Here is a 21287-nt window from a genome sequence, read left to right on the forward strand (position 1 = left end):
CTGAGTGCCAAAGAATTGATGCTTTTGAACTGTGGTGTTAAAGAAGACTTTTGAGAGTCCCTTGGACTGCAAGGAGATCAAACCAGTCAGTCCTAAAGGAAATCAGTCCTGAATATTCACCGGAAGGACTGATGCTGAAGCTGAAGCTCCAATACTTTGGCCACCTAATTCGAAGAACTGACTCATTGGAAAAGACCCTGATGCTGGGAAAGATTGAAGGCAGGAGGAGAAGGGGATGACAGAAGATGAGATGATTGGATGGCATCACTGACTCAATGGACAGGAGTTTGAGCAAGCTCTGGGAGTTGGTGATGGACAGGGACGCCTAGCTTGCTGCAGTCCATGGCATCGCAAAGAGTTGGACATGACTGAACAACTGAACTGAACTGAAACAGGTTGAAGCAAGAAATTGCTGATGATTAAACACATTGAAGCAAGAGACGTATTTAGTGCAAAGAGACAGAACTTATGATGTAGATCATGTCCATCCTCACGTTGAGAATGGATTCCCTTCTGCCATGGTTACAGTAGGATTTTAGCTCAAATTTCCATTCTTGCCATCTCTTTCCCGCTAGAATTGGCTAATAGAACTTCTTTGCATGTAAAATATCTTAAGCACCAAAGTCTTCTAGTTTAGTTTTTCTTTCTATCTGGAAAGAACATTGAAGACTGTTTCCAGATATTTTGCACTGGCAAATGTAGGTTTTTCTAGCAACAGGACGCCTATCTAAGATGCATGACTTGCCTTTAAAAAAAAAATCAGTGAAATTTCATTTTCCCCGTGAAAGTATTTGTTTTGGAAGCTGCACAGGGTTGCACAGTGAGTGGGCCGTCCGCAGAAGTCAGCGCCCTCTCAACCAGTCCCGCCTTTGCCTGGGGATTGTCCAGAATCCTGCCTCGTGGCCACGCCCCTGCCTCGTGGCCACGCCCCCACCTCGTGGCCGCGCCCCCTCCCCAAAACCGCCCTGCAGGGTCTGAGTGCTCTCCTTGGTGAATTTTATTGATCTGTGTGCTAAGTCACTTCAGTATCTTCCGACTCTTTGTGAATAAAACACTAAAGTATATAAATTGTTTACTTTAAAAAATTATAAGTAAATGAGAGAGAACAAAAAGTTAGACCCGTAATAATACCGTCATCCAGTGTCTTCCTTCTAAGTCTTTTATGCTGCTGCCGAGTAATCTTCTGATGTGCCAATAATAGTTGTGATACTTGGAAAGTTCCTTACACTTTCCTTGTCCTCAGAATCTGAGCTAGTGGTTGTGTGTGAGATTATCACTTATTATAGATACATCTCTCCCACTTCAAAACAAACGAAACACAAATAATAGCCATTGCTTGGAAAATGTCAGAGTTTAATGAAACAAAGTCAAGCTAGTTACCTTCAGCAGTGAAAGAATTTTCGCTGACACTCGACATCTAGTGGCTTTCCCTGGACGGGCCCTGGAAAGGCACGGTGAGCCCCGGGGCACTCTCACCTACTGGGAGCGGGATGTATGTCTAGCTGTTTGCTGTCACTTCCTCCCAGCTGTCCATGGCCACCAAGCGAGAGCAGCCGCTCTCAAGCTTCGCGATCCGCCCAAGAGATGACCATTCCAGACAAGCAGTTCTCAGACAAGCAGTGAGCAACAGTGAGATGATGAACTCAAGGTTTGACATGGATAGAGGCGTCATGACCCTGGCCAGCACATGGAACACAAGTGGGTTAACAATGATGGCAACAATGAAACTTCAAGCAAATGTGCTGTTAAAACCCTTACATAATTATAGCAGGCTTGGGTTTCCTGCCCTTCGAGTGTTCTTGCCTCTTTGATAATCAGACGATCTAAAGAAAGGAATAGAATTTCAGGGGAGAATCTGCAGGCCAGACTCACAATGAGGCCATTCACGGGGCTCTTTCATTAGCCTGCATAGTATCGGCATCACGATTCGTCTCTGGCTTCACTACAAGGCTCCATTTAAACCCAACCCAACTCGCAGACTTAACTGATCCAGGAATTACTCAATACAGCCCGCCAGCTACTGTAGCTTTTCCCCTTTGATAAGGGGTTTAACACAATGGGCTTCACAGTTCTTAAATGACTCCACTTTTTTCATCCTGTCTTTGAGATGTGGTGCTTATGTGACCTTTTGTTCTGAATAAAATTTCACGTGGTGTGACTATATTTTTTTAAACTACTAACAGACAGTATCGACGCCTTACCCACAGAAGAAAGCTTTTAAAACCTTGTAGATGGTATAGAAATGAAATTCATGTCATAATATTTACCCAGCTAACTTCACTCTTATTAGATTATTAGATATTATTAAACTTGAAGATATTTTATTTTGGGGGTGATTCTGATAAAGTTACAAGCAGTACTTCTGCATTTCGCGTCGACTTTTGCACGCTGCTCGTTGTCTTCTGGTTTGTGCAGTTTCTGCCTCCACAGTGCTGATAGACGGACCAGGGCACCCTCAGCAAGTTCCTGGTGGGGAGGGTAGTGGAGAGCCTGATCTCAGAGTGGGAGACCCTCAGGAATGAATGTATTTGGCCACAAACCATTGGGAGTGCGGTAGGCTCCCATTGCACCTCAGAACTGTGGGTCTTAGACTTCAGTGAACACAAGTCATCAGAGTGATGGATAAGCATGCAGGTACCCAGACCCCATGCTGAGTCTGACTCAGTACGTCTGCGGTGGGGGCTTGAGGATTTGCATGGTTAACAGTTGATTCTATTATCGGACCCCACTAGGAACCATTACCCCAAATTCACTGGGGACTGTGGGAACTCAGGGACCCTAGTTAGTAGGAGTGACCCCTGGTGGGATTTCCTGGGGCGATGCTGGGAGGGGAGGGCACACCTGAAGGTCCAGCTCGCATCCCCTTCTGTTCCCCATCCCTCCACAGCAGGGCAGCACCCGCCCTGAGCATCCAGTTCTCAGGGACCTGCCTGTGGGCCTGTGTTTGTGCATCTGAGAACGGCTTCCCACCCCACCCCCGCTCTGTGCGTAATTTGAATTTCTGAACCGTCATTATCTGCGGTATTTAATCCAAATTCGCTTCTCTACCCTCCTCTGTTGCCCCCTTATTAAAATAATTTCAGATTTTTAGTAGCAAAGGTCTTTTTCAAAGGATTTCTGGTTAGAAGTGGACTCTCAAGAAGCCGTTTGGGAATTATGGATGTAGCATGTTTGCTCATTTCATGAAGATAAGATTTTTCCTTGAAGATAAGTTGATCTGATGATCAGGACACACAAGTGGTGGTGACTATTGTTGATATTCATACACTTTGCCTGCAGTGCTGTTGGGTGTTCTGTTTGTAGAATCCACCCCCATACAGTTGGAGGGCTTTTTTATTATGAGAATTTTCAGCCTGACACAGAACTAGAAAATACAGTTCCCATATATGCATCACACAGTTCCCAGAGTTACCAAGATCTGTCATACTTTTTGACAGCTATTTTTTTCCTGTTCTTAAATATTTTTAAAATTTTTATTTTTGTATTTTTTATAGTTCTTTTTAAATTTATTTTTAATTGGAGTATAATGGCTTTACAATGTTTTGTTGGTTTCTGCTGTACAATGAAGTGAATCAGCTATAAGGGGAGATATATATATATATCCCCTCTCTTTAGCCTCCCTCCCACCCCCCCATCCCACCCCTCTAGGTCATCACAGACCACTGAGCTGAGCTTCCTGTTTTACACAGCAGCTTCCCACTAGCTCTCTGTTTTACACAGAGTAGTGTGTATATGGGGGCTTCCCCAGTGGCTCAGATGGTAAAGAATCCACCTATAATGTAGGAGACATGGGTTCTATCCCTGGGTCAGGAAGATGCCCTGGAGGAGGGAATGGCAACCCACTCCAGTATTCTTGCCTGGAGAATCCCATGCACAGAGGAGCCTGGCGGGCTACAGAGTCACAAAGAGTCGGACACGACTGAAGCGCCCGAGCACACACACTGTATATATGTCAGTGCTGCTCTCTCAGTTCCCCGCTGTGTCCACAAGTCCGTTCTCTACCAGTTCTTGAGTGTTGCTGGTGGTTTTCTAATTGGTTCATTCTGGGAATGACGCAAACACAGGATGCTTTGCTTGGGCCTGAGTGTGGCAAAGCTGCATGGTAACATGAGGTTGTCCTTTTTAGGAATGTGTCCCGGAGAACCTGGAGCTGAAGCGGAAGCTGTTCGCTCAGCTGGACAAAATCGCTGATGACCACGTCGTCTTGAGCAGCTCCAGCTCATGCCTGCTGCCCTCCAAGCTGTTCGCTGGCTTGGCACACGTGAAGCAGTGCCTGGTGGCCCACCCCGTGAGTTTGTCCAGCCTGGAAACCCAGCGAGTCTCATTTGCGGTTTCCAGGAGCAATTCGTCTAGATGAAACTGCTTGTGCTTTTTAACTGCTTTCCTGAGATGTAATTCATATATCACACAATTCAACTTGTACAGTCTAGTGGCTTTTTAATATATTTAGCGAGTTGGATGTTATCATCATTTTAAAAAGAATTTTATCCAGAATTTCTTGAATTGTATCTTGTATCTCATGCATTGTGAGAATGAACAAATCTTACAGACTTCTGGCCTCAAGTCACTGTCACAGGCCTGGGGTGCTATGGTCAGGTCGACTCCCACCACCTGAGTTGATCTCAGACAGGTGGGACATGTGCTCAGGTGGGGTATGTGCTTGGGGTGGGTGTGAGCGTTACATAGTTACATACTATGCATAGTTAGAACTATGACCCAGGGAACGGGGAGGCCACGTGTGGTCTCAGCGCTCCTGTGGCGCCATGTCTCCTGGGGGGTCTGAGAGGGCAGAGGGAGGCCGGCTGCCAGGGCGGCCCGGGGGCAGCAGGGCTTAAAGGAAGTGTGGGCAGGAAGTCTGCAAGGCAGCCTGCAAGCAAGACTGAGGCAGGAGCGAGCCAGATGCACAGAAAGATGCCTTTTACCTGTTTGTCCTGACCTGTGTTCTGCCCCTACAAGGCTCACAGCACTGCAGAGACCCCAAGCCCAGCATCCCTGTCTTCCTGTAAAGAGAAGTTCATCACAGACAGACATGCTCCCAGTTCTTATAATTCTGATGTTTAAAAAGGCCAGAGGTCACACGTCTCTGGAAGGAACTCAGTGACTCCAGGCAGGGGGCCAGTGAGTCGGCGGAGAATTAATTTATAGTTTATTTGAAGTAGGTACTCCCCTAGGACAGGCTGGGAGCAGAGGAAACCTCCAAGGTGTGAGGGCCAGCTGCCCCTCCAGGCTGTTCCAGGGGAAATACTTTCTTCTCTCTCCTGTGGAAGTCATTTTAAAATGGATACCTCTTATACTTTTTGGTAAATGTGAGATTTTTACCCGTTTTCACCCATACTCAGAGGAAAAACAACTTGAAATATAATATCCTTTGGGGAAAGAGTTTAGCAAACGTGCATCTACTTAGTGGTGAGGGTCGTTAGCAGCCTTTTGTCAAATAGCATTTTCTTTAGAGGTAGGAGAACTCTCTCTGAGAATCTTCAAGAAGGATTTCTCAAAGTAAACCAAGAAAACCAGAGCCAAGAAGCCCCAAGAAAACTAATGCTGGGCAGGCAAGCCATCCTACCGTGGGCAGACTCTCTTCCTGTCTCAGACGGCACTCAGTACTGAGGCTCTAGGGCGTTGCCGTGTGACTCGTGGGTGAGATTTGATCAGGGGAGCCGATATTTGAGGCTCAGCATGGAGACATTAAGGGAGTTCCAGGTTTGGGGAAGATACTGCCCATGGCACCGATGCGGTAGAATGGCTCTGACTCATGTGGGAAGAGGAGGCTGGGCGAAGGTGGGGAGAAGCCCGTGAGGACAGCTGATGGCACAGCCCCGGGAGGTCAGTGGTAAACGTGCAGGGGCCCACTGGCACCCGTGAGCTGGAACCTCAGGGTTGGTTACAGTTCCTGCAGCTCTGTGCCCAAGTTCTTTCTTTGTCTCCCCTCTTTGTGAACGACTTTATTCCTCCAGTTTCTTGTCATCGGATGGGCCCCTCATTCCTGTGTTGAACCTGCCACCCACCCACCCTGACCGCTCAGGATTGTGAATTACACCCCGAACGCCAGAGCCGTCTTCTCAACTCTCTCCGGCCATCTCTCTCCCCAGGTCAACCCACCGTATTACGTGCCACTGGTGGAGCTGGTCCCACACCCAGAGACGGCCCCCGCCACCGTGGACAGGACCTATGCCCTGATGCGGAGGGTCGGACAGTCCCCGGTCAGGCTCCTGAGGGAGGTTGACGGCTTCGCTCTGAACCGCCTCCAGTATGCGGTCATCGCTGAGGCCTGGCGGCTTGTGGAGGTGTGTGGCTGGGCTGCAGCCCATGGCTGAGCAGGGGTTGGGGGGCTTGGGGGGGTTAGGAGGGGCAGGAGCGGAGAACCAGGCGCTCGATCTGTTCCAGAGACCAGGGGCAAGCCCTTCCTCTCAGAGATTCCTGTGTACCACCAGTCACCTGATACTTGCACGTGATGAAGATTTCTATTCTTGCCCTTTCCTGTCATTTCCACACCACTTTCTCTGTGATGTGCTCAGTTTCCCCGTGGTCACAGTACCACCCCCAGTGGTACTGTTTTTCAAGAGGAAAAAGAAATATTTTGAGTAAACTTGTGTCCTTTAAAGGAAGAGCTTGAGGAAGAAACAGTGGATGGCTTTTAAACTTGTTAGTTCTATGCTTGTCTCACATATAGAGAGGAGTTTATTTACATATATACACCTATATATTTACATATGGACTTCCCAGGTAGTTCTAGTGGTAAAGAACCCACCTGCCAATGCAGGAGACACTGGTTCCATCCCTGGGTCGGGAAGACCCCCTGGAGGAGAGCATGGCAACCCACTCCAGTATTCTTGCCTGGAAAATCCCATGAACAGAGGATCCTGGCGGGCTACAGTCCATGGGGTTGCAAAGAGTCAGACATGGCTGAAGTGACTTAGCACACAGAGGTTTGTCAGTTTCTTGAAAAGAAGGCTTTTTGTTTCACTGACTTTTTTCCCCCTTACGGTTTTCCTGCTTTTCATCTCACTAACTGTGGATGGAGGGTGTCCCTTCATCACAAGCAGGAGAGAGAAATTCTAGAGGAGACAGAGTGGGAGGGTGGGGCCACTACTGCGGGCCTGTTGTAGTGGGGAACAAGGTGGGACATGACCAGGGGAGGTGGGCAGGAAGGGGCTCCACGGGGCACATTGTCCCACCCCCGGCCGTGACTGCACGAGGCTGGTGGGCGCTCACAGCAGCTCGGTCCTTTTTCTGTTGCCTGTTTGGCTGCAGAATTGGGCCGGAGCAGCCCTAGTTGGCCGGGAAACACTGACTACTGCAACCTAGGGGCCCGAGGTTAGGTCCGTGGGTGATGGATCCTGTTGCTGGGAAAGTGCTTTTCAGCCCATTCTTTTAAGCTGATGGGCACGATGAGGGAAGAAGCGTTGAGATGATAGACTCTTGCCCAGACAGTGGCTGAGCTTGCACTGCCCGTAAATTCCTGTCCTGTTGCAAGAGGGTCGTGGAGGCAAGCGGGGGTGAGTCACAGAGCCGCCGAGGATTCTCAGCTCGTTGGAATGTGTGGGTGGTAATGAGTTTCAGACTGCTGACCTCAGGTGGTGGTCATGCTTCTGAGAAACAGAACCTCCAAGTGGATATCTGCCCGTGGGCCCTGAGCTGCAGGGCTTCCATTCTAGTGTCCGGTTTGGGACGTGGGGTCTGTGGTCCATACGGGAACTTTGGAAAGAGACCAGGCCTCTGTGGCCCAGCTTTATTCTGGACATGGATGCAGCCGCTGTGAGCACTGCTTTCAGCTACTAAGGTGCATCTCAAAGGTCACGTGGTAAAATGAACAGACCAGGCTTTCTGTGGTAAACTCCGTCAAGCGTTTCTGTTGAGTGTAGTTTAGGACAGTGCAGTGTTTCCCTGCAGCAAACTTTGATCAAGTCTAATTGCTTACATACCTGATACCACGTGAATACAGCTGTTTTTTTAAATACATGTTTTGTTTTTCTATTTTTGGCTGTGCTGGGTCTTTGTCTAATAAATGTCTTCATTTATTTTTCTATTATTTACTGTGCTGGATCTCTGTTGCTGCTCAGGCCTTTCTCTAGTTGCGCTGTAGGAGCTTCTCATCTTGGTGGCTTCCCTTGCTGTGGAGAAAGGCTCTCGACTGTTCGGGCTCTACTAGTTGTGGAACACGGCCTTAGTCGTTGCTCAGTATGTGGGGTCTTCCCGGACCAGGGATCAAACTGGTGTCTCCTGCATCAGCAGGTAGATTCTTTACCTCTGAGCCACCCAGGGAAGCCCAATGTTGATTTTTTAAAACGATTTAATTCGCTTTCACTCAGAACACAAACATGTCTGAACAATGAACGCTAGTTTTTGCTGCTCCCCCCATCCCGCCCCATCCGCCAGACGGCGTCTCCCTTGTCCCTCTGGCCTCCTGCTTGGCATCTTGGCATCGTGGTGCAGCCTGTGATTTCAGGAGTGGAGGTGCAGATGGCAGCCTGCTTTTCCTCATCTCCATCATGTGAACAGAGGGTCCCTCCAAAGGTGGCGGCCGGATGGGGCAACTCCTCAGGCCTGAGAGGAAGTCCCTTCTCCGGTCACTGTGAGTCTGGTGCTCCTGAGCCAGACCTGCCGCTGGGTGGTGAGCTCCTGGCCTCGTCCTGAGAGTGTGCTTAGACTGGGGGGAACAGCAGTTCCTTGACAGAGGGGGCAGCTGGTGGAGGTGGTGCGGCCCAGGGAGTCTGGGGGCGAGAGGACCAGAGGCAGTGGATGCCCGAAGAGCGCTCACATTCCTCTCGCTTGGGCTGTGATCACCTGGAGGCAGGAGGTCCTTGGCTTTCTTCTCTCCTTTCAGAGCCAGGGTCAGCGTGCGTGCTCCTAGTTCCCCAAGTCCAAGTTCATCCAGGAAGTTTACCACACACACACGCGGCCTCTGAGAAGGACCTTTACTGAGTCCAGGGGTGGTGGGGGAAGTTTTTTCCACGAATATCACCCTGAGTGGGTTCCCTGCAGCCCAGTAAGTGCGGGCCCTCCCAGCTGTTCTGGAATGAAACTGGAACAAACGGACGGCGAGGAGGCAAAGGAAAGCACAGGCCCAGGCTGAGCCACATGCTCCCCGGCCCTGGATCAGGGAGGCTGCAGCCCCAGCAAGAGGAAGCAAGTTCAAAGCTTGACTCCGGGTGGTGGGTGTGGGGCTGGTTAGAAGGTTTCTTCAGAGGAAGGTGCTGCAAACAGCAGGGCTGCTTCAGCTTGGCTCCCCTGGTGCGTGGCCAGAAGGGAAAAGCAGAGGCTTGAGTGAAGTGCTGCTGAACAGACCTTGGCGACACCCATCTGTGTATTTGGCAGGGAGATTCATGTAGAAGGATGTGAGGGAAATCAGAGGAGCCAAGAAGGAGCCGGGCTCCTGCCTCCATGCCACCACGCCCTCTGCTGTAGGACTCTACATTTTATGTTGTCTACAATTTAAGCTTGAAGGTTTAGGGGTTGGGAATTCCTTGGTGGCCCAGTGGTTCGGGCTCCGCACTTCCACTGCTGAGGGCCTGGGTTCCATCCCTGGTCTGGGAACTAAGATCCCGCAAGCCACATGCCCCCTCCTCCCCCTCAAGAAAAAGTTTAAGAGTTTAAAAAAATAAATTTATGGTCTATTTATTTATTTGGCTATGCTGTACAGCTTGTGGGATCTTAGTTCCCCAACCAGGGATTGAATGTGGACCCCCAGCAGTGAACATTCAGAGTCCTAATCACTGGACCACCCGGGGACCCCTACCATCCTCCAGATTAACTGACACCTGCTTTCTCAGCTGTTAGTTGGAAGAGCCTCCTGTCAGTGGCCTTTCATTCAGAGGTTGATGGAACGGGAGACGTTTTTTGTTATAGGATAGGTCTGGAAGGACCCCATGGTCTCAGCATTTTTAAGAAGCCCCAGAACTATATCAGAAGCACACCCATGGCTCAGCAAATGTTTAATGTCTTGCACTGACCACTGGGAGCCAATCAGAGAAACTAGAGGTCACTCATAGCTGACCTGAGTTATTCCACATGTTACAAACTGTAGAACCGGAAGGCTACAGGAACTTTTCTAAGGCCAGTGGCAGTTTTGCGCAGACTCGGGCTTCCCGGATGGCTTAGACGGTAAACAATCTGCCTGCAGTGCAGGAGACGCGGGTTCGATCCCGCGTCAGTTTATTATAACTCTTCCAGCAGTGATGGTCTGTAAGAAGTAGACCATTTTTATAACAGTGTTTACTGTTTTATGGGAGGTGACTTTCTGAGTAACCACAGTGGCGAGCAGTAAAGCCCTATTCAAAGGAGACATGCTGCTGATGTGTTATTTTAGAGACAACTCCAGCCCCATTAACAGATAAACATAATGAAAACACCAACCACACATTCAATTAAAAAAAAAAAAACCCTGTCTGGCATGCCTGGGGTTACTCTAACAGTGTTTAAAGCAAAAGCATTTATGCTAGTGTTCTAACAGCTCTGAAAAAAAACAAAGTGAGGTGCTGTTACTCTAACACCTGACTGCGTGTCCTCTTCCACAGGTGCTCGGGCAGTGAGAGGCTTCAGCTCCTCTGGTGTGAGCTGACAGGCAGGCCGGGCGACCCTGGTGGGGGTGGGGGGTGGGGTGGGAATGTGTCCCCAAGAGAGGAGGCAGAGAAGGGGGCCAAAGGTAACAGCTGGACAGGAGCCTATTCATCCCACCCCCAGTGCAGGCGGGAGCTGGCCCTGGAGGTCCGAGGGGCAGAGACTGGGTTGTGTGTGCCTGCTTTGGGGTGGGGCTTTCACTGCTTGATTCAAAGTGAAAGTGTTAGCCCCTCAGTTGTGTCCAACTCTTTGCGACCCCCATGGACCTTGGAATTCCCCAGGCAGGAACACTGGCGTGGGTTGCCATCAAACCTCTCTGTAAACAGCTTCATTCCAGAGGACCCTCAGTCCCAGCCTCACCGAGCCCCAGTGCACTTACATTTGCACAAACAAGGGATTTTGCTGTGAATGGTTTTAAGGTTCAGACTTTTTGTTTCTGTTGGCCTCTTTACCACTGGTGTTTTTCTTCCTGAGAGCTTTGTTACGAGAGAAGTGGGTAACACCACTGTGGCCCAAACAGCTCTGGACTGTCCTTTTGTTGTTCAGTTGCTCAGTCGTGTCCGACTCTTTGCAACTGCATGGACTGCAGCACGCCAGGCTTCCCCGTCCTTCACCTTCTCCTGGAATCTGCTCAAGTTCATGTCCGTTGAGTCTGTGATGCCATCCAACCATCTCACCCTCTGTCATCCCCTTCTCCTTCTGTCTTCAATGTTTCCCAACGAGTCAGTTCTTCGCATCAGGTGGCCAAAGTATTGGAGCTTCAGCATTAGCATCAGTCCTTACAATGAATATTCAGGGCTGATTTCCTTTAAGACTGTCCCTTGGGTCGGCACTAAGTCTTTCCTCTCCTTCCCTTTCATTTTTTGGGTTATTTCCACTGAATGCTTTATTCTCAAAAATACTCACAGGGAAAATACCACTTCTGTTCCCCACCCTGAGTTAGATTGTTTTTATTTTTCTGCATTCTTGTCTAGTCTTGTGTTAGAAAGACTTAACACTTGTCTAGTGTTAAGAATACTTTCCTTGAGTTTGTGTTCATTTTTAACAGCTTCATGGTATTTTGTTTCATTGATCATTTTGAAAAAAAATTAACCTTTCCCCTGTTGTAGGATGTTTTAAGGTCATTTCAGGTATTCTGCCTTATGTTGCCTCTTTGCACGTCAGTCTCCTCCTCTGGCTCCTTCTCCCAGGATGACTAGGGCAGCAGGATCACCCGTCTGAAGGGATACCTTACCGGGGGTTGGGCCCGCATGGGCCCACACATCCCAAGGGCCCTGCCAGCCGTAATAGTCCTCTCCGTGTCTCTCATCACATCCCCCGACCCAGGATCCTGTCTGAGGCTCTGGACACAGGGGCGGGAGGGCTATGATCCAGTGCCCTGTTGCATCAGCTAAGCGTGTTCAGTCAGCTCATCTCCAAGGTGCTCGGAGCCCAGTCATCCCAAAGGAATGGCCCCGCCCCGCTTCCCAGAAAACGCACAGCTCATGGACCGCCAGCCTCGGGTGATGAGAGCTGGCTGGCAGCACTGGGCCGTCCTCCCTGTGAAGTCCTGTGAAGTCCTGTCCTGTCCTTGCCCCACCTCCTCCAGGAAGGAGCTGTGGGTGGGGACGGGCAGAAGGGACGTCTTTCGATCTTGCTCTGGAGCCAGTTTTGAGGTGCACGTCAGACACGTGTGCCTGGCAACGAGTGTAGAGAGGAAACACGCAAGTGTGTGTGCGTGGAGGGAATGAATTCATGGCTCCAGGTGCTTCCTCATGAGAAAAGCCGGCCTCCTTGTCACCGTGGTAGTTCTTAATTTAAACTCCACTATCTGTAACTGCCTTGCTCTGAATCCGGGGTCTGTACGGGCTGTGGAGTTGGACTTTCTAAAGGCGGGCCCGGCGCCCCCAGTTGAGCTTTACCGTCTTGCATTAGGGTCATTCCCATCTGGCTCCAGCTTGATCGTCTCTGGGGATCTGGGCTTAAGCCTCAAGGGGCCTCTTTCCCTGAGACCCCTTGTCCTGAGTCTCTGACGGGGGTGATGCTGGACCATCTCAGGCTTCACTCATTTTCACCCTCAGATACAGAATTTCATTGTCTAACATGTAACAGTAAAACGTTTTTTTGCCTTGGTCAAAACACTGGATTGAAGCCTGGTCGGCTCTGGTTGTGGGCTGGGAAACTTGTATATAACTTTGTCCCGATTCCTGGGGGGCAAGTGTGTTCCTGGTGGTGGTGGTGCTGGCTGAGGTGGAGAAGTGTTTGCACAAGAAAAACTTGAAAATTCAGGACCACGTGTGGTGAAAAGTAGCACAAAACAAAGTAGAAGAAGATCAAGAGCTGGGAATTAGTAATTTCTAGAAAAGGATTAAAAAAAAAGAGAGACCAGGAAAGATGGCAGGAGAAACGTGAGAAAAGCAAGTGAATATGAGGGCATGCCAAAATACATGAATTAAATGAGAGAATTTAGTAGGAAAATGGGCTGATTAGAAGGAAGACTATTTCTGTAGCTGGTGATGAGTAGAGGAAATAGTCCCCGGGCTTGCCTCACTCAACACATTTTGCATCCCTGAACTGTGCACGACCCCCAGGACCTCCCCGTTCTTCCTTGTCTCCTCAGGTCCAGGCCAGGTCCCACAGTGGGTATTTTAGAGATGTCTTCCTGCCTCCTCTCCCTGCCAGACCCAGGATGCCCGAGGCTCCCCTGTGAGGGTCGGCTGAGCAGAGGGCCGGTCATTCTGTCACACACAGTGCTGACGGTGTTTGATACATGTGATTAGCATCTAGTCAGCTGACTCAAGTAAGGAGATTGTTCTCAATAATCTGGGCAGACTTCATCCAATCAATTGAATGACCTTCAGGGCAGAGCTGAGGTTTCCACCAGTCAATCCTAAAGGAAATCAACCCTGAATATTCACTGGAAGAACTGATGCTGAAGCTGAAGCTCCAGTACTTTGGCCACCTGATGCGAAGAACTGACTCACTGGAAAAGACCCTGATACTGGGAAAGATTGAAGGCAGGAGGAGAAGGGGATGACAGAGGATGAGATGGTTGATGGCATCACCAATTCAATGGACATGAGTTTCAGCGAGCTTCAGGAGATGGTGAAGGACAGGGAAGCCTGTCCATGGGGTTGCAAAGAGAGCCAGACACAACTGAGCGACTAAGACACAAAGAAGTCTACCTCAGAAAATCCATATGGAGCAGAAAGAAGCAGTTAGGAAGAGGAAACATGAAGACTTTTCCCTTTCCTAACTTGTTCAGCTAATGAATAGCAACTGATAAAAACCTGACTGCACTCCGTGGATGAAGCAGGAGGGAAGGACCCAGAGCCCGGAGGAGGTATGGGTCCTCCGGACCTGACAGTGTTGGGTGGTGGGAAGCCCTCTGACCCTTTGTCTAGTCAGGTCACTGTCCCCGCTCACGACACAAATCAAGAATTAACTGCTCTGGGGTGGCTCACTTTGTAGGTGTTTTGAAATCTTTGGAAGTCAGCTCTGAAAGTGTGGAACGTAGTTGTGGAAGAAGAGAGCCAAGGCAAACAGCATCGCAGGTCAGGCTGGCCTCCAGATCCACATCCCTCACAGTTTGGTGCTGGAATGAAAACCCCAGGCTGTTGGAATGTTGACCCAGGGACCAGGGCTGGGGGGTTGGGAGTCAGCCATCCCCGCCCGGCTGCCTCTCACAGCATCCCCAGGGACCAGGGCGGCCCTGGGAGAGGACCAGCGGAGACATGACATGGGAGGCGGGGCACCTTCCCATCCAGCAGTCGTTTCTGGTGGTTCTGGGCGGCCCCACAGGCCTCATGTGTGCTGTTTCCTCCTGAGACCCCCCTAACCCCCCAGCGTTGCTGCCACGAGCCGAGGCCGGTAGACTGAGCATTTGAGCGACCTGAGTGGATCTGCTCTCATCAGTGGTCATGTGAACCTGAGGATGGTTTAGAATTAATAGGAAACTTGGAGGACTCCTCCCGCTGACAAGGTGCCTGACACCCCAGTGTTGGCACCAGGGGCAGGGAGCCCAGGCCGCTGGGGGCGTCGGCTCTTGGCAGAGGACGCGCCAGGACATCCCAGGGGTGCTGGGGGTCGAGCAGGTTGTCACCACGCGTTCCTGGGCCTTCCCAAAGGAACGCATGGATGGTGGAGGCCCTGTGAACGGCAGCCCCACCTCTGCAAACACAGAGCTCTGAGCTGTGTTTCATCACAGAAGCACTCTTCTACAAACTCATTAAAAGCTGGGCAAGGCCGGGCTTGCAGGCTGGCAGAGCCTGAGGATGGCTTTCCTGCTCCTCCGATGGCCTCAGGTCTTAGATGTCAGGGGACACTTCTGGCTGTTTCCTCTGGCGCCCCATCCCCCGTGCCCCCTCCTCTCCTTCCCTGAAGCTGTGATGGGAGCTAGAGAAGCCAGGACACTGGAGGTGGGGACCGTAGGGACAAGAACTGAATTTTTGTCCAACCACTTCACGAGCTGATCTTTTCTCAGGGTTTGTTCGTGTGTGATCGCTGTGTGATGCCACATCTGATGAAGCCTGTTCTAGGGCTTCTGGGGTGTTTGGGGTCCTGTTTAGAGAAATGAGGATGAGACCAATGGTAACAGATTGTCCTCCCTATGAGCTCACCTCCGGACCCCATTCTCTCCTCTCAGGAAGGTGTGGTGTCTCCGGGTGACCTTGACCTTGTCATGTCAGATGGCCTGGGCCTGCGGTACGCGTTCATCGGGCCCCTGGAGACCATGCACCTCAACGCGGAAGGTAGGGGCTGCCAAGGGGTCTGTGCCGGTTGCTGCTATCATGGTTTGTAAACAGGCTTGCCTTTTCTTACAACTGAGGAGACCGCAGCACCATGTAGGAGACGCTGCCTGGAAGTATATGTCATGTTTTTCTTTTTCTTTCTTCCTTTTTTTTTCCTTGAGAAAAATAATTCAGATATCACAAGAAATCAATAGGGAGAGACTGAGAACAGTTAATTCTCAAACAAATAGAAACAGAAGCTGATGAAACTCGAGAACAAACAGCGTGCAGACAGGAAGGAGGCCCGCGACAATTTTTCAAACAAAGCAGCTGATAAGAAAGCCTAATTGGGTGACCGTGATAGTGGTGGACAGATGTAGCTTTCAACTTCAGAGCATTCCAGGGAGCAGAGGGAGTCAGTTCTGAGATCTGGCTCAGGACCACGGACATGTGCGTGATTCCTCACCGTGCCACCAGAAACGTATCGGGAATGCCTCCTTTTGGGTGGAGTTTTCATAAAGCCAGCATCTCAGGTTAAGGCTGGTTACTAGTCTTAAAAGCTATAGTTTATCTGGAAGTGGTAGAGATATTTTAGGATATGTTTTTAATCTAATGAAATAGTGCCTGAGAAAGAGAAGGCCAGCGTGCCTACTCCCCTGTGAAGTGCCAGCTGTGGCCGGCGGGGCCCTGCTGGACTTGCAAGCTACGTGACCTTGTGCAGGTCAGTTCACTGTGCCTCAGTTTACCCACCTGTAAAACTGGTACAGCAGCCGTGACCCTCACAGCGGTGGTGTGAGAATAAGCTGGATGGAGACACTGGGCTTGAGTCAGAAACCGTGAGATGAGCTAAATCTAATCTCATGAGAATCTGTCCACCCCCCCCCCCCCCCCCGCCGGCCCCATCTTTTCTTATTCTGTATAAGCAGCTCTTAAGCAGTTAGGTTCAAAGTCTTCTTTTTGGAGGGAGAGGGAGCCTGTGCCATGCAGCATGAGAGATCTTAGTTCCCTCACCAGGGCTCAAACCTGGGCTCCCAGCAGTGGAAGCATGGACTTGTAGCCACTGGACCGCCAGGAAAGTCCCTCAGGGTCTTCTAGAAACCTAAGCTCTGTGAGTTTTTGTAAGCGGATATTGTTGACCGAGCAGAGGGCGTGGATGCAGAGAAGATTGGGGGGGGGTGGGGCGGGAGTGGGCAGCTGAGTGGGATAAAAGGTGAAGTGGCTTTTTTCCTTCACATTGTCAGTGAGATCATTATTCCAGAGTAATTCCCATACCACTCGCTTTCATGGTGTAGAGAAGCCAAAACTACAGTTGGAAATAAATTAAAACCCTCCATTTTGACCCTAATTGGAGGGGAGAACTTTTCTTCACTGGACCTTCCTTCACAGCACGGGTTCCAAGTCGCCACAAACTTCCTGTGTCTGGAGTGAGTGCAGGCTACTGGCCTAGCAGACAGTGAGCGTTTATCCAAGAGGTGAGGACCTGCTGCAGAAAGTTTTCTTATATTAGTAGGGCTGAAATACTAATTGGTTTTCGAGCAAGTTGGGGAGGAATTATGAATTGTTTAAGAGTTTTACTGTATTTTATTCTGTTCTGAAGAAATGAAAAGCTCTTTTAAAACTACAAATTTTATAAAAGGCACTAGGAGAAAAGGTACAAGAAAGCCCCTGGGATTCTCAGATGACTTCACTGGGGCCAGGAGAGACGTGAAGTAGCCGGAGGTGAAACAGGGCACCTGAATTGTGTCCCGAGGCTCATGGTGGGGGAGGAGGGGCAGGGCAGCTCATTTTCCCCGAAAGTGGGTGAGTTCACAACTACAGCACACCTGCCTGCTGTCTCCTCTCTGTCTTTCCAGCGTTTTCTGTTGGGTATCTCTGCTCCCTCAAAATGGGTAAGCTGTGTTTGTGCCTAGATTGTATCACCTTTAGTTTGAATAAACCTACGAATAGGCACAATGAAGTAAATATTTAATTTCCAAAAATACGCAAGTGTTTGGGGCATTTTCCACGTTGCAGAGATGCTGCATATCCAGGAGAACTGGCGGAGGTTGGGGGGGCCTCCCCAAGCTCTGAACTGTCCTCCATGCTTCTGGTAAATGCAGCGAAACCCTTCAGTTTAAAAGGGAGAGTCTGGAGCTTAAGTGCAGGCGCTGATGTCAGAAAAGTAGAGTGTTTGAGTTTTCACCCATCGGACCACTTTCTCTCCTAAGACAAAGTGGGCGTCATCCTTCTCAGAGAGAAGGGAAATTATTTGAGCCAAATGCAGTTGAAATCCGTGAATTTAAGCCTTCACACAGATGTAGATACACAAAAACTAACCCCACAGAAGTTATGCGTCTTTTTTTTTAAGGCGTGTCCATTGGAGATCACTTTTAAGTGAATCATGCAGTGTATGTGATCCTTGGTGGAGGGCATGGCAACCCACTCCAGTATTCTCACTTTTAAGTGAATCACACAGTGTATGTGATCCTTGGAGGAGGGCATGGCAACCCACTCCAGTATTCTCACTTTTAAGTGAATCATGCAGTGTATGTGATCCTTGGAGGAGGGCATGGCAACCCACTCCAGTATTCTTGCCTGGAGAATCCTGTGGACAGAGGAGCCTAGCGGGCTACAGTCCATGGGGTCATACAGAATCGGGCAGGACTGAAAGGACTTAGCACGCACGCACATGCAGTGTCTGTGGGGCAGGTGGGAGCCCTGCTCTGGGTTGCTTCACATCCTGCAGTTTGTTTGTTCCCTGTTATCCTTTTAGCCTGCCTGACCAACTGCTGAGTCTCCCTGGTTCTGAAAGAGGCTGGCTGAGGGCCAGGGCAGCTCAGCAGGTTTGGAGGGGGGTTGCGCTGGGCTCCTGTGAGACCTGCCCCGAGCGCAGGCCTGCACCGACCGGCCTAGCCTCCTTGCCTGGCAGGCAGGGGCAGGCTGGGCTGTGTGTGTGCGGAGCGGCCCGTCCAGGCAGGCTACCCCGTGTGCGGGCAGCTGACGGCTTTCTCTTGGAATCAGCCTCCCCCACGCACATCTGACACTGCCCTAAGAGCGGTGTCCCCTTTGCCCCTTCAGGGTCAGCCTCTGCTCCGCATGCTTCTCTGCCACAGACCTAGGACTCCGTCTTCCACTGAGGCCCGGTGTCAGCAGATGTGCTGGGAGGCGTGTGGTCGGGGGTCACCTGCAGCCCCCGGGGCTGGTGGGGCCCTAACTTGGCGGCCATAGCCGGGCCTGCCCCGTGGGGGTAAATAGCCCATTTTGAGAACCTGTTGCCCAGGAGATGAAGGACCAACTAGAGCCCATGGTTAAGAGGCAAGTAGGGAATGGATGCAGTTGAACTTGCCATCTTTGGTTCTCAGGGAATGCATTTGAGTGGTGTACACAGGTACACAGGTGACCTCGTAGGCACATAATGAAGGAGATGTTTGTGGTGCAAAGAGGACTCATGTGACACTTGAGGACTCAGAGCTGACCTGGGCCGTCCGAGGTCCTTGAGAGATGCTAACCCAGGCACCGTGGGGGCCTGGAGGTCAGGTCGCTTCTCAGGACTTTACTGCTGGGAGAGGCTGAGTTCTGACCCCGGTGTGGCTGAGCAGGGTGCGGGTCCCACCCGCTGGCCCTCACACCCACAGGGGCTGACACCCATAGGGGCCAGACCCTGCGGACACGCCCAGGTTTGGGTGGAGACAGAGCTCACTGACCCGGGGGTATTCTTGTTTCCTTCTGCTTCCAGGTATGTTAAGCTACTGTGACAGGTACAGCGAGGGCATGAAGCGTGTCCTGAAGACTTTTGGACCTGTTCCTGAGTTCTCTGGGGCCACAGCTGAGAAGGTGCACCAGGTGTGTGAGCTCCTGCCTGCAGAAACAAGGTGTCACTTGCAGCCGGGGTCTTTGCCTTGACCTCCAGGTTCCTGTTGCTGACCGTCCACGGCCCCGTCAGGGTCACAGGGGGCCCTGCGAGCAGTGTGGCCAGAGAGCTGGCAGCTCACCCCAGCGTGTCCTGAGGAGCTGTTTGCCCCCTCGGGTTTGGGGAGTTACATCAGTTGAGGGTTTGCCAGGCTTCTTCTGTCTCTGAAAGCAGATTCAAGAGTGTGCACAAATAGGAGTGGTTTTCCTTCTGCTTAATTAGTTGTCCTTCACGCTTCTTTCCCCTTCTCTTTTTTTTTCCCCCTTCCCAGGCCATGTGCGTGAAGATTCCGGATGATGCCGAGCACTTGGCTGCCAGAAGGGCGTGGCGGGATGGATGCCTCATGAGACTCGCCCAGCTGAAGCGCCAGCTACCCCAGTGATGCTGTGGTGACCACTGCCGCCCCCAGTGGGGACCACCAGCCCCCAGTCCCGTGGCCTTGAGACACCGGTGTGGGGAGGGGGGCTGCAGGAGCCCGGCGGGGGGAGCCCTGCTTGCTGTCCTCACCCTGGCAGGTGCCTGGGGAGGGCGTGCCCCAGGCAGGGGTTAGTCACAGCCACTGGGGTCTGTGGGCCATGGATCCCCCCCAACTCCCAGCAGACAAGAGAGCAAATCTTCCGAAGATTTGACTGCTTACTTTCATGTGATTCCACGTGTTTACATATCATGATCAGTGGTTGTAGTTTCAAGTCATTTTAATCTGCGAAATGTTTTTGTAATTATTTTCTGATCTCTTGCTGAGGACCCTGTGGTCCTACACGTTTGAGGAGTTCCCTTCATTTTTCTGATCCTTATTCCAAATAAAAGTGTTTGATTGCATAAAGACATCTTTTCTTCTGCTCTTTCTGGGAAAGACGTGTCCTGGTGATGGACATCAAGTGACCACGATAGTCAGGTTGTAAAGCAGATGCTTTGTTCAGAGCTCCCTGTCTGCCGTTCGGTGAAAACCCACACTTTGGGCTGGTGTTTCCCATGGTGCTATTGGGGTCAGGGTCAGGCCTGTTGGGGAAGCCCCCTCTGAGGGTGGCGGACAACCCCCAGACGCCCCCACAGGGAGCACACAAAGATAACTATTACCCGGGCCCTGTGTCACCTCAGCCTAGAGAAGGGCTTGGTGTGGGGGACGGTTCAGAAAGGGGTTCCTGAGGGTGACCCTGGGCTGTGGAGGCTGCACCCAGGATAGAAGCTCTGGACCAGAGGCTGGGGCGTGAGGTAGAGCAGCACCCTGCAGGGAGGGGCCCTGGAGCCTACAACCTTCCCCTGGGGCCGCCCCCTCACCCCCGGTCTCACCCCCACCCCGTCCTCGTCTCTGGACCTGCCCCAGCCTCCTAGCCTGAGAGGATGGCAGACAGGACAGAGGTCCCGTGCTCTCCTGTGGGACCCTCAGCTGCCCTGAGCTGGCCCAGGGCTGCCCGGCTGGGGCCACTCCCCTGGTTCCCACTGCCCCAGGGTGCCCTCCCAGGCAGCTCCCCACCCCTGCCAGCCTCCATGTGGCCAGGGCCAGGCTCCTGTTGGACAGACCACAGGATACCACGCCCTCCAGAGGAGCTGTAGCTGTCGCTTCTGGGCTGGGCCCTGGGGCTCAGCTCCAGCCTGCTCCGTGCTTGCTGGACCCAAGATGGGGTCCCTGGAGGGTCTCTTGGTGAGAGAGGAACACACATCCCCCACCGGCAAACTTTCACCTGCCCAGGTGACTCTGGACAGGTGGGAGGGACTCCGAGCCTCTCAAGGACGCTCCTGTCCTTCAAAGGCTTCGCAGCCAGTCCAGCCCTGGGACTTCGGAGGGTTGTCCCAAGGCGTCCCTCAGCTGGAGGTGGTGACCTTTTGTTTCCTTCTCGGCAGGGCGGTCATTTGTATTCTGCTGAGGGAAGACTCTGTTCTGTTCCTTTTGGGCTGGCTTTTTTTTTTTTTTGGTTTCTGGTTTTTTTCAGATCTCTGAGCAAGGTCACTGCCCTTCCCCCAACCCACCAGATTCCACACCTCCCTCTGGAGTCCTGCTGCTCCAGCCCCGCTCCTGCTGGCCATCAGCTCCCGGGCTGGAGAACATCTCTGGTCCTGGCCCCCCGCCCGGCTCCCTGCACCCCCACCCCCCCCCTCCCCTGCCATCCGCCACTCTGGTGGGTGCTGGGTTT

General features: G+C 51.5%; 1 protein-coding gene across 1 annotated transcript in view; it reads left to right on the top strand.

The window, feature by feature from the left end:
- CRYL1 (crystallin lambda 1) overlaps window positions 1–19980 on the top strand; it is a 52995-nt gene extending 33015 nt beyond the window's left edge. The window contains exons 4-8 of the mRNA XM_043892208.1: window positions 4127–4288; window positions 6090–6284; window positions 15182–15287; window positions 18982–19088; window positions 19427–19980. Coding sequence (XP_043748143.1) covers window positions 4127–4288; window positions 6090–6284; window positions 15182–15287; window positions 18982–19088; window positions 19427–19537 — 681 coding nt within the window. The 3' untranslated portion in view covers window positions 19538–19980. The remainder of the gene's footprint in view (window positions 1–4126; window positions 4289–6089; window positions 6285–15181; window positions 15288–18981; window positions 19089–19426) is intronic.
- The last annotated feature ends 1307 nt before the right edge of the window (window positions 19981–21287 follow it).

Source organism: Cervus elaphus, chromosome 30, assembly GCF_910594005.1.
Source record: "Cervus elaphus chromosome 30, mCerEla1.1, whole genome shotgun sequence".
Lineage (NCBI taxonomy): Eukaryota > Metazoa > Chordata > Mammalia > Artiodactyla > Cervidae > Cervus > Cervus elaphus.